This window comes from Meleagris gallopavo, chromosome Z, assembly GCF_000146605.3.
Source record: "Meleagris gallopavo isolate NT-WF06-2002-E0010 breed Aviagen turkey brand Nicholas breeding stock chromosome Z, Turkey_5.1, whole genome shotgun sequence".
NCBI lineage: Eukaryota > Metazoa > Chordata > Aves > Galliformes > Phasianidae > Meleagris > Meleagris gallopavo.
In genome coordinates, this window is record NC_015041.2 from 36487101 (window position 1) to 36499973 (window position 12873).

General features: G+C 36.9%; 1 protein-coding gene across 4 annotated transcripts in view; it reads right to left on the minus strand.

The window, feature by feature from the left end:
- The window catches only part of HNRNPK (heterogeneous nuclear ribonucleoprotein K), a 19532-nt gene that overhangs the window by 3127 nt on the left and 3532 nt on the right, over positions 1 to 12873 (minus strand). For 2 of the 4 annotated variants that reach the window (XM_019610537.2, XM_019610536.2), the window contains exons 5-15: positions 12446 to 12489; positions 11469 to 11541; positions 10813 to 10926; positions 9729 to 9857; positions 8987 to 9291; positions 8640 to 8694; positions 4838 to 4888; positions 1621 to 1642; positions 1463 to 1545; positions 978 to 1147; positions 1 to 67 (exon numbers count right to left, since the gene is read on the minus strand). In XM_019610537.2, the coding sequence (XP_019466082.1) occupies positions 37 to 67; positions 978 to 1147; positions 1463 to 1545; positions 1621 to 1642; positions 4838 to 4888; positions 8640 to 8694; positions 8987 to 9291; positions 9729 to 9857; positions 10813 to 10926; positions 11469 to 11541; positions 12446 to 12489 (1077 nt within the window). In that variant the 3' untranslated portion in view covers positions 1 to 36. Of the gene's footprint in view, positions 129 to 977; positions 1148 to 1462; positions 1546 to 1620; positions 1643 to 4837; positions 4889 to 8639; positions 8695 to 8986; positions 9292 to 9728; positions 9858 to 10812; positions 10927 to 11468; positions 11542 to 12445; positions 12490 to 12873 lie in introns of all 4 variants that reach the window. The other 2 variants (XM_010725789.3, XM_019610535.2) reach the window with 1 other exon arrangement.

Sequence of the window (12873 nt, forward strand, 5' to 3'; positions counted from 1 at the left end):
ATAAGGTTGCAGGACTCCTTCAGTTCTTCACTAGTCTTAGAAAAACTTTCCAGAATACTGCTTCACACTATAAAAAAGAAAAAATAATCTTGCATTAGAATCCTTCAACATCTGCATACTGCTTCACACTATAAAAGAAAAAGAAAAAAGCATGTATTAGAATGATTGACCATATATCTTGCATCAACATTAACAATGACATTCTTAAAACAGATTACATTTCAAGAACTTGTAATACATTAAAAAATAGTTACAAAAGATTAACTGCTAGTAATTATATATATATACATATATATATATATATACACACATACACACATATATGAATATTTTAGGCACACTTAAGAATTAGTGATCTGAAGCTGAACACTGAAGTTAAACATTAAATGATAGCTAACATGTTAATAAAGCAAAACTTAGCCAATTGTACCTGAAGCTGTTATTTGCATTTGGCAGAAATGACAAAGTAACACTAGCAAGGTGTGAAATGCTGCTTAACAGCACCAAATTGTCCTGATTTCAACTTGTCCTGTAGAGGCATGATCTGTGCCATATGGCAGACTGTGATTTGTTGTCAATTTAATTATCTAAAAACAACAAAATCACTAGTCTTCCACACAGAACTAGACCAACATCCACTGAAATCTTCTACATTTTCTACAGGCTCTATGTAATTTATTACAAGTAGTTTGTTTGTGTTTTTTTGTTTGATTTGCAGCAGTTTTCACCAAAAATGAGAGGACTGCTTGGTTAAGATGTCTTCCAGCAAATTAGTTTTGAGGGTGTCTTCATTTTAGTTAGAATGGAAAACAGAGGAGAATCAAGGCAGAACTATCACTGGAGAAGTTAGGTTCAAACAGTTACTTAAAACCTGCCTTCGAAGAACTCTATTACAAAGAAGAAGCTTAAAATGTACCAGGAAAAAAGAAAAATCAATTTAAAACTGACAGTGAGAACAACATTAAACTTCAACTTGCCTGTTCTGCAGTAAATATTGTGCATTTTGTATCTGGTCCTGTGTTCCCGTAATAGTTATAATCCGATCTTCTGAGCCTTCTAGTGGTTCATCAATTTTGATTGAAGCTCCAGACTCATGCCGTATTTGCTTGATTCTCTGGCCTCCCTTTCCAATAATAGATCCTGCCAGCTAAGGGAAAGAGCAAAGCGTTCATTTACTGATATATCTTGACATAACAACTATTGGAAAAATCCCAGCAGTGTTTGCATGTGAGTTTAATTTTAAGAGCTGCAATGGCAGCTTCCTTCTTTACAGTCTCAAAACATTCCCCCCCCCCAATACCAAGTACATAAATGCAGAAGGGATAAAATTGGAGAACTGGCATTTTAAAAAGAAGTCGCATGGACCATTCCTATTATTTGATATTAACTATTAAAATTGCTCTGAATATCTCTGTGACTTTATCTTAAATAAACAAATTAAAAGCAAGATCACTTTACTTACATCTTTGGGAATCGTTACTTGTGTTGTGATGATAGGTCCTCCAAGATCTCCATATGAACCACGTCCTCCTGCATAAGAATAGTCTGATTTAAATGTATGTATCAAGCCCTTTGAAACTTCATAATTAGTTAGTATCAAGGTTCTGTATAAAAACTTACCATATCCAGAGCCACCCTCAAACTGTAACAGAAAGAGAAAGATACTGTTCATTACTTACACGCTTCATTAACATGTTTACAATTTAAGTAACACACTGTTAACTCTGAGCTTATTTTATACATAAATCTTAATACCCCCTTCCCCGTACTCCCCCGTTACTAGCAATATAGAAGTGCTAAAATATAACAGTCTTTCCCCAGTAAACCTCTAATGGCAAGAAGAAACAAAAGAGGTGCAAACCTCATTAACCTCTTGTCCTGCCTTGTCAAAAACTTCAAGAAGGTGAGACAGAAAATGAGATTAACGATCTAGACAGAGCAGTTTATCAAGCAATCTTTCTAATTCATTTGCTGGTAGACAGCTCAATGCTTACCTACTATGAACTTTCAAATCAAGAGATTTGAGAACAGCTTCATTAATACTATCAATATAGCTCAGGAGAGAGAAAAGCCTCATTTTGGTCACCAAAAGTATACCAGTGACTGTCAGCCCTCCTACTCCATTCATCTATATCTTAAAACATAACTCTAAATACACCTCTGTAACTTGCCTCTCAGTTATGCTATAGTCCTTTCTTTCTTAAAAGTCTTTCTTCAAACATGACATGAGTTACTTCTGTTCTGCTAAAACACCATATATCAAATCCAAACCACTGTAATAAGCACTCCTGGCATATTTTAGGATTCAGACTAGTACTTGATATCGAAGTGTTTCATTTCATTCAGTGCCTTCTAAATGCACAAAACCTTATTTTATTCTTTTCCTATAAAGGCATTTCTTTAGAATTTAATTTCTGGAATTTAGATGCTGAAATGGCCTCTGTGAGAAGAAACCAGAACTGCTTCTGTGCCCAGATACAGCCAGTTCCAGCTGACTCCAAAACACCTACAACCCACTGCTGGCAAGAGCTGAACCTACCAGCAGATTCTGTGGCACTTCTGTGATGCCATATTTAAGAAAGGGAAGTAGGTAAGTAAATAAATGCCATGTACCAGCTGTGAGAAAGAGGAATAACAAAGGAAAGATGCAAGAGAGATTACTGCAGACACCAAGGATAGAAGGACTACAGTATGGTACTATGGGCAGGAAGTGTTCTAGACCACCAGAGCAGATTCCTCCGCAGTCTGTGAAGGAGATCATCGTTTACTTCACTACAGTCTACGGAGGATCATGTGAGAGCCAATATCCAAACTGCAGTTTGTGGAGGACACCATACCACAGGAGGCAGACATGCCCTGAAGGAAACTGCAGGGTGCAGAGAGCCTGCAAAGGAGTTCCCCCTGGCAGGAACTACTGCCCATGTCAGGAATTCAGACAGAAACACGTTTTTCTGGTAGGAACGTGTGTCCGGCAGAGGACACATACTGGAGCAGTCTGTTCCCAAAGGATTGGTACCCCATTGAGAAGTCTCATTCTGAAGCAGATCATGAAGAACTGCCTGTGCAAAGGACCTGCCTTGCTGTAGTCAAGGAAAAACAGTAAACCAGTCGAGGTCCCATATTATGGAGCAAAGAAAAGTGAGAGGAGGAAGGAGTGGCAGGGAGGAACTGTTAAAGAGGTGACTACCACCCACCAAAGCCCATCCTCCCTGCACTGCTTAGGCCGAGAAGGAGGTGAAAGAGACAAGAATGAAGGACTGAAATTAAGTCTGGAAAGATGATTTCAGAGGGAAGGTATTTTTAGTTTAGTTTTCTTATCTCACCATTCTTGCAGTTTCAAGGCAATAAGCAACATGAATTTTCCCCAAACTGGGTGACAATACTTGATAATTTGTCTCCTTGTCTTTATCTCATGAGCTTTTTAATCTTAGTTTCTGCCTTTGTCTTGTTGAGGAGGAAAAGTGAGAGCACAGCTGAGACAAAGCCTAGCAGCCAGCTAAGGTCAACCCATCACAACTACCAGACTGAGAATGTTGTAATGCAACCACTTCTCTCAAAAAAACTATCTTCTACTTTCTTGGAACACCAAAATTAAAGCTATTTGTACCAAATTCTTCAGCTTATCACAAAATGGTTGTGGTTGGCAGGGACCTCTGGGTCCACCAGCTCCAACCCTTGCCCAGCAGGAACATCCAGAGTAGGGGGCCCAGGAACACATCCAAGCGGCTTCTGATCTCCAAGGAGACTCCACATTTTCTCTGGGCGACTTGTCCCAATGCCTTGTCACCAGCACAGTAAAGAAGTGCTGCCTGGTGTTCAGAGGGAACTTCTTGTGTTCCAGTTTTTGTCCACTGTCTCTTGTAATTGATCCAGGTACCTTTGCAAAGTGCCTAGCTTCATCCTCTTAGCTTTAAGTATTTACATACGTTGATGAGATCCCTCCCAAGCCTTCTCTTTTCCAGTTCAAACAGTCCTACTTCCTTCACCTCTGTAACTGTTTTAGAGTCATCTATATAGTGTAATCATACTGTTTAGCAGCACAGATTATAATAAGCGTATCAGAGCTTGTAATAAGAAATACATGTAATAAATAAGAAAAGAAAGGGCACCGTTTCAGACTTAATTCAGAGAGCAATCAGATAGCATGCTGCAGATTTACAAACACATCTCTGCTGCTGTTTAATACACAAGCCCTTTCTTAGGCCAAACTGCTATAAAGAAAAATCTTCATTTCTGCTACTCCTTCCAAGACTGTGGGACAGCAAATAAATTTGACAGCAGTTAAGTAGTACAACTGCAGTGTCTGCGTGAGCTAAGAACTGATGTGTAACGTCTACCATCACTTTTGACAATTTCTGGACAGTACAAATACTTGATGAATCCTGTCAGAACTTTCCTTCCTAAAACCTGTTGTTCAAACTGAGTATTCTCAAGTACACAAACAATAAGAGGCAACTTTTAATATTTCCTATTTGATAAAGGAGAAAGCAAAAAACAGAATCAATACAAAATACATATCCTAAATATTTGCAATTATAATGCATCAGTTATGGATTAAATATTACTGTTTAAAACACTAAAGCAGGTTATAAAAGATACAATGGAACAGAAAAAATTCCTGTCTTCTGACTGTAATGCTACATACTTTCATATTTCTATTAACAGAACATGTATATGACACACTGTTAGGACAAGTTGCCAGAAAATTCTGAGTCAGAAGATTTACTATTTTCAACAGATGAAAACTGCCACTGACCATATTCAAGCTCAAAAAAAACTTGTTATCACTTAGCAAATTCAATGAAAATTCTTGGAAAAAAAGACCAGGGACACTCACCAGCTCTGGGGGCTGCATGTCATCACAGGCATCTACATGACACTGCATCATCTTCCAGGCAAAACATAAGAGGAAAAGAGGAAGAACATGTCTAAGTCTACATCTCAGAGACTTAAAGGTTAGATGCAACCAAACCCAATATAAGCTGATACCAAGGAACACTTTCCTGAACTACCTGTAGTACAATACAGACAAAAAAAAGTACGAGGCTTAGACAAATTACAAGACTTGTTACCTTTTACTTTCAACTTTCTCTCTCACTTCTACTGCAGTGTAACGTATTTTCCTCTAACATAAATAGACAGACAACTAGCAGCAAAGCATGAACAGACTTATTTTTTGTTTTTTTTCTTTTTTAAACCTCTTCTTAAAGTACTAAATTTATACATGAAAAAGTGTTATTCTGATATAAAAATAACATTTATCCTGTATGTTTTTAAAAAATGTTTATTAATGCTAAACTATCAGAGATCACCTTGATGCCAAGAGCAGGTCAAGGACACTGCTTCTCATATTCTACTAATTAATTTCTATTTACCTAATATAACCAATATTTTAGCAATATACTGCTTCCTATCTACATACATTACAGAAATTTAATTTGTTTTTACAACACACAATATATAGAACTTTCAGAATTATATAGAAAGGACTGAAAAAGATTAACAGGAGATTATAAAAATATAGTTTCCAAACTACTATTAAGGCATAGACCTTTGCAGAGTTAAAAATGACGCGTAACACAGAACATAAGCAGCATACAGATAGAAAGTTCACCTCACAATTTAAAACAGCTTCTAAAACCCTAGCTGCATGTCTTAAGATACATAATCAAATCCTCTAGTCTATAGACTTACTGGTGCTAGCAACTACTGGTACTAGAATGGAAATCAGATGAAACATTGGCTGGGCAAGGCAGTATAAGTGCCATATAAATAATAATGTATTAACTCTTATTGCTTATTACAGAAGATGCATGCAGTCCTTGTGAATGTCAAAACCTGTTTTTTTAACTTTTATCCATTCTAGAATTTTTCATTTTTTCCACTACTGAGGTAAATAAAAGAGATGTAAAATATTCTTCCTTTACTGATTTTTACTGGTTTGTATCAAATGTCTTAAACATTAATAGTATTTGCATTCAGAAGCGTATGAACTTTTACTGCAGTGTTTACACAGTAAGTATATACACATACCTAAGTTAAAAAAAAAAAATAACTAGGAATCATCTGAAGGAGCAAAGTACCTCAACAATGGAGATACACTCCATGAAAGTTTCTGAAGACGCAGCCCATTTAAGAGATGTATTTCATTTTAATTCTCTATAAACCTCAATTTATAATGTTTGCCACTATAAAAATTATTAGTTAAGCTAAAAGGGGGAGAGCGGAAACAGAGCAAATAAAGTGGCTCTTCATGCTTATCCATTTTTCTACCAGCTTGAGCTGAGATGGAGCTAACAGTATCATACAGTAGCTTGTATGATACTATGGCCTTAGGTTTATGCTTTAGGTTTTTGGTAAGAACAACCTGATAACTATATTTTTTAGTGACTAATGAGCTGTGCTTACAGAAACAAGGTCTTTTCTGATTTTCACATTGCTCCTCCAGTGAGCAGGCTGGAGGTGCACAAGTAGTTGAAATGCAGCAAAACCAAACCGACCAAATGGAAGGATATTCCACACTATACAATACTGAGCTCAGAAACAAAAGCTGGGAGTGGACGGAAGTGAAAGGAGCATTTCCCAAAGTCCTCCTACTGGTTTATCTTCCCAAGAAACCATTAGTTTTGATGGAATTCTGCTTTCCTGGAAATGGCTGAATATCTGCCAGTCATTGGGAAGCACTAAATGAATTCCTTAGTTGTTTTTTTTTTTTTCGTGTGTGCAGGTTTTGCCTTATCTATTGAACTATCTTTAATCTTTATCCACAAGTTCACATTTTCACCCTCCCAATTCTCCACCTATCCACAGCAGAATGGGAATGAACAAGTGGCTGTGTGCTACTTCCTTGCCTACTGGGGTTCATCCACAACCATTGCTGATAGGTTTGTGTGTATTTATGTATTTGAAAGAGCCACGGGAATAGCAGTGTTAAAAAAGAAAGAACATACTCAATTTTTTTTTTCCAATTGTCTGAATAGTTCTCATGGTTCTGGAGTAGTTACAGCCTGCAATGTATAGTTATTTAGGATAAACAATACAAACCTGTCCTTCAGAAAAAACCTTCAGAACACAGGTAGTATGTCAAATGAACCCTTGCAAAAGCAGCACACAATTAAACTGTAAGCCAGGCAAGGAAAACTAACATTATTTTAAAATGAAAATTATTTTCATCTCAAAATCTATAAGGCTGTTAATGTCTTCTCTCAGCATCCCAAAAATCAATGGTTCAACATTCAGCCTCAGTGGTCTTTTAACTACTGCAAATTTATTCCTTTACTAGAAAATGGAACTGGCAAAGTACAACATTTCACATTGCTAAGATTTTGGAGATGTCTGCCTGAGAAGAGCATCTACTGTTGCCTATTTGTTTTATCTATACAATACACGAAAGCAGTGTTTTTGGTCTATGAAAATGAACGGATGTGATTCCACTTTCTTATGGACATTCAAGTCAAGAAGGTAAAGGCCAACTTTCAGATTAACAGACCAAACAGGAGTCCATACAGTTTTTCTATTCTAGCTGAACAGGGAACTGAACTAGGGAACAAAGCTAGAACACATTACCACTTGGAAATAAAGCTAAGCAAGACTGCTGAACCAAATACCCAAGAAAGGGCAAGCTGCCATGTTTATATGTATTTGTGATCAGCTTCACGAACTGTAAATATGAAAACACAAAAACTCAGCTTTGACAACCTATGAATACATGTAAATAATTATTTTGGTTATTTCTTGATTCTTCCGGTTTATTAGGACATTAAGTAGTGCAGGCAACACTTCTCAGTGTCTGTTACGTGCAACACTTTAATTTCAACACTTCCAGTGAGTACCTAGCATCCCTGTAATATGTTCATCCAGTAACTCTTACTCCCAGGAGGAAGAGAGTGTAAAAGCCACTTATTGATATTTCCTCTTTATTTCTTCTTCATTCATTAATTTGAAGAATATTTTTTAAAAATCTGAAAAAAAAAATCTCATCTCTGTCATTTGTCATTTTAAGAAAGGTACCTAACAAAGCTAAAAAAAAAAAACGTTACCACAGACAGCTATGATTTTTCTTCCTATTACAAGTAGAGGAATCTATTTCAACTACAGATGATTGCTGGTGAAATTGCATGTCATGGTAGTTTTAAAAGTTTCCATAAACTATAATTCCACCCCTCCTTCCCCCTCCCTCCCAAGCAGATATTAGCACTAATATGGTCAAACGTACTTAACTTACTATAATAAAGTTCAGTAAACAAAATATAAAATACTATTGATTTTTAGTTGCCTTTTTAACATGGGTGTTACGCCTTCCATGAATAAAATAAGGTAATTGTTTTGACATGCATTCTTTACTTGAAAAGCTTAGCATCTCCTGCTTCTGTGATTTTCTCTAAAACGAAAATCTAAAAGTCAGTGCATGATAAAGCACAGTAGAACTTGCTGTGACACCGATGGCAGAAGGAAGCAACAAGGGAGCTTAAGGTTACTGTCCTACATAGTCCTTATCTTATAAACACTCCTTTGGAGGAGGGACTGCTTTTATAGAGAAAAGACTATGCAAGTGCTTGTGTTCAGCAACAGTACCTTCAGACAGTCATGTGCTGAACTCTGCTTATAAAAATGTAAGAATGTGAATTTTAAACTCCTACCATTCCATCGTAACGGTCTCCTGGTCTGCCTCTTCTGTCGTAAGACATCAGATCTCTGAAATGAAAAAACATCACATAAATCACATCATAAACTGGTTTCCTACATTCTCGTTCAAATTTTCACATTCATAAAATGTAACTACTTTAGCAAGATAGTGAATGACCTAAAGAACCCTACAATGGTCACTGTTCTAGCAGCCTGCATGCTACAGTACAAAAAATAAATTCCAATACATTTCAAAGTGCCTCAGAGGACTATATACACAATCTTCGCTATGAACACTGGGAACCTGAACACAATTCAATACAACTTGACTTTTATAAAGTGCATTTATGCAACAACTCACCCGCCACGAGGAGGTGGAGGAGGAGGAAGGGGAAGATTACGAGCTCTGCTGCCGCCTCTGCCACCACGACCTGGTGGAGGTGGTGGAGGTCCTCTACGAGGGCTCATATCGTCATAATCTCTTCTTGATGGAGGCATAGGTCGACCACCACGGCCAGGAGGCATTCGATCAAAACCTCCTCTCCCACGCATAGGAAAACCCACTGGGCGTCCCCTTCTATCATCAAACATAGTGAAGCCACCGTAGTCATATGTTTCATCATAAAAGTTGGGATCATAAGGCTGAGCCCGTCCTTTTATTGGAGACTAAAATAAAGAAACAAGAAGTTAGCACCATTATAATGAGCATATTTAAATATATTACATGTATAGAAGTGAATTTATGCATTTAGATCTTATTTTTGATTTCACAATGCTTGTAAGAAAGGAAGAAGTGATGAGTTTCCTCTAAATTTGATGATAGAGGAACTGCTATTACTTATCAGTTGCACTGATTTTCAATTTTTGCATTAATGTTAAGTGAAGCATGAATAATGTCCCACTAGTATAGAAACTGCTTAAGTGCATCCCAATTCTGGAAAACAGCAACTACTTCAAAACTTCACATTTCAGCACTTAGCTACTGCAAAAGTAGGAGGTACAGAATTCAACTGAAACTGAAAGATCTAATGTTCCAACCAAGTGATTCCTACTGTTTTCAGGAATGCCAAAAGAAGAATAAAATCAAATGTAATAAACATTACCTCAGAGATAAGATCCAAAATGATCTTGATACATTCAACAACTCTATCAGGTTTTCCACCAATAAGCACCACTCTGTCAGTTGAATGAGGGCAGCACTCTTGGAAGAGCTTAATGGTGGTTTGAGTGTTCTATTGAAAAGAAAATACAAGACTCAGAAATAATATAAATTTTATAAACTCCTTGACAATAAAATGGTTAGAATGTCCACTAAAGTGCTTTTAAATAAACAATTCAAAAGGCAACTGAATTTCTAGTTATTTTAAGTACTTTCTACTTTTGAGTTCTCACAATAAATTTAAATTTTAGCAATGTATGTTTTAAAGCTCTGTAATTATATATTTCATTATTTCCCCTTTGTTTTTTATGGCTAGTGTATACCACTGTTAAACTACATACTAACATAAGGATCACACATCCACTGCAAGATTACAGGTTTTATTAACTTTCAGGAAAACATGCTTTGGATACAAGACACCGATGCTGCTAGGATTACATGCCTAACCACCTTGTCTTTGTCAGCATACACAGAGAGTTGTCAGCTTATACATGAACTGATCTGAAATTGCCTCTCACACAAACCAAGAAAGGACAGAGAACAAAGGTCTTTTAAGTTCACAGAAACCATTAGCTGTTTTGAACAAAACCTTCATTCCTTCACTGAAGGAAAACAACAGTCTTCAAGTTTTAGATAGATATTCAAACATCTACTGCATTATCATAATGAGAGTGTGTAGACATGGATTCATCTTAAATCATTCTGCATGTCCAGCCACTCACCCCAAGGAATCTAAGCCTATGCAGTAGGATCCTTCCAGGAGTGATGAACTTTTTAAATTTAGAAGGGTCCTTTATAAACACTATCCTACCAGTAACATTGCTTAAAAGCTTGAAGAGAAGTACGAGGCTCTATTATTAATCATCTCTTTACTTCTGAATGTTTCCAATAAAAATTCATCTCAGGATACAGAAGTCACACACATTGTGGTAACAAGGAACTATCCACCAGAGGATACCTACATTTGCACTTTATGAACACAAAACACACAGAACAAAACCAAATCTTGGAAGAAAAGGAAGCAGTACCTCTCTGAGTTCTTTGATTTTAGCACCCTTGACACCAATAATTCCTCCTGCCAAACTCTGGTGGATAAGAAGTCTTAACTCGCAGTCAAAGTCGCTGCCTTTGTAGTGTTGATACTGTCAGAAATATACGTTAAAGAAGGAAATAAGAGACAATTTTTTTTCCTCCAAAGATGATAGCATGATTTAATCAATTGCAGAATTGTAATCCTTTATTGCCTTTGATATGATAGTATCTTGCCTCAACATGAACTGATGCAAAGATCATCTTCCTTACTTCTTTTGTGACACTGCAAAACTTTCTCTAACAATTTCAGAAGACAGCAAACAGTGCAACAAGGTTACAAAAGCAAGGCAAGGTACAAATGAGAATACAAGTACTTCAAACTGGAAACTAAAGAAAGTTAGGAGACAAGTGTTCTGGAAACAGGAGGAAGGGGAAAGCTACTCCAAATACTCATTTAGTATTTAGAGACTGCTCTTTCTGTCACCTATCAAAAAAAAAAAACAAAAAACTAACACATAGCTTGAGGGTTGTGCTCCTTTTTTAGAAAACAAAAGTCTTTTAATTTAATGTATTAAAAAGCAGCATATCTAGAATTATCTCACTCTAAAAGCAATCCTTGTGGGTATAAGAACAAAAATGTTAAGAAACTTACCTCTTCTAAAGTAGGGATAATCTTCTTCAAGATTTCTCCAATTGTCTCTATATCTGCACTTATACTCAAGATGCTGTCAGAACCCACAGTGCCAGACAATATGGAGAAGGTGAAAAGAACAAGCAGAAGTAAATTTTTTATCCATAATGATACTTAAGATTCTAACAAGATTTACTGCACTGCAGAACTTAGTCAATATACCCCAAATAAAGTAAACCTGTTTTCTGAATTCAGAACACATGCATTTTTGTTTATAGCCAATACATATGCATGATAAATTTAAGATTAGGTAGGTCTTGCAGAGAGACAGAGAGAGATAGAAAGAGAGAATGGGCTTTTGGAAGGGCTCAGATTAAGTGGGCAAGAAATTGACGCAGAACTGAAAGCAGAAGTGAATATTCATGTTCCCCGCCACCACTAATTTAGGATACCCTCGCTGTTACATTGGTAAAACTGGCACACCTTCTCGTAGTATAAGTGGGGATATGCAAGTGGTGAACATCTATCTGGAGTAAGATTATGATACCAGTTAGAAATCAGATTACTAATGGGCTCTGCAAGAAAACAAATACAAATGCAAGACAAAAAAGGACAATACAAATGAGAAGTGAAGGAAAGTGAACCAGAGTTAGCATTTCATCAGAAATAATTATGAACAGGCAATGTTGAGGGAGCAAGGTGGGCCACAAAGACAGAGCGAGAGACTACTTTGAAACAATTTGATTTACAATGCAGCGAATATGCAACACTTGAAGCTGTGCTCCTTCCATTGAAATAAAATTAGTGGATTGTTTGGGTGGGCAACTCACGTAAAAGTTCAGTGACAAAAAGACTTAATGGGGAAAATAAGACAGAAAACTTGAAAAAAAACAATACACCGTCTATAAGGGGATACTATTTAATTATATAAAGGCAGGTAATAAAATACATTTCTCTCTTTCTAATCAGGCAGTGAGGCATAAACTGTTGGGACATACCGCTCGGGGCCACTGCTGTCTGGGACTGAAACACTGGCATTGTACTGCATTGGTCATTGGCGTTCGTGGATGTTGGCATTGGGCATGGGTATTCAATCAGAAGTTGTCAAGTATGGTACCCGTTTGGCAACGAGCACATTTTTGGGCATAGCCAACCAGGGTTTTCACATGGGCGTTCAGGGGCGGATGGGCCAACGTCATGGTGGGCAACGCAGGGGCAAGCGATCCAGTACATGGGCAACGGAGATATATGGCCAAAAAAACAAGGAGAGGGAAAAGGGGGAAAAGCAATAAATTTTAATTAATACAAACTATACTCATTACTCTCAATTAATGAAACAAGCTTACGTTGTTCTGAAGACTAACACAATAGCGGATTGCTACAATGACTGTGGCTTATCAGTGTGGACCTTAAAAATGAGTCACTC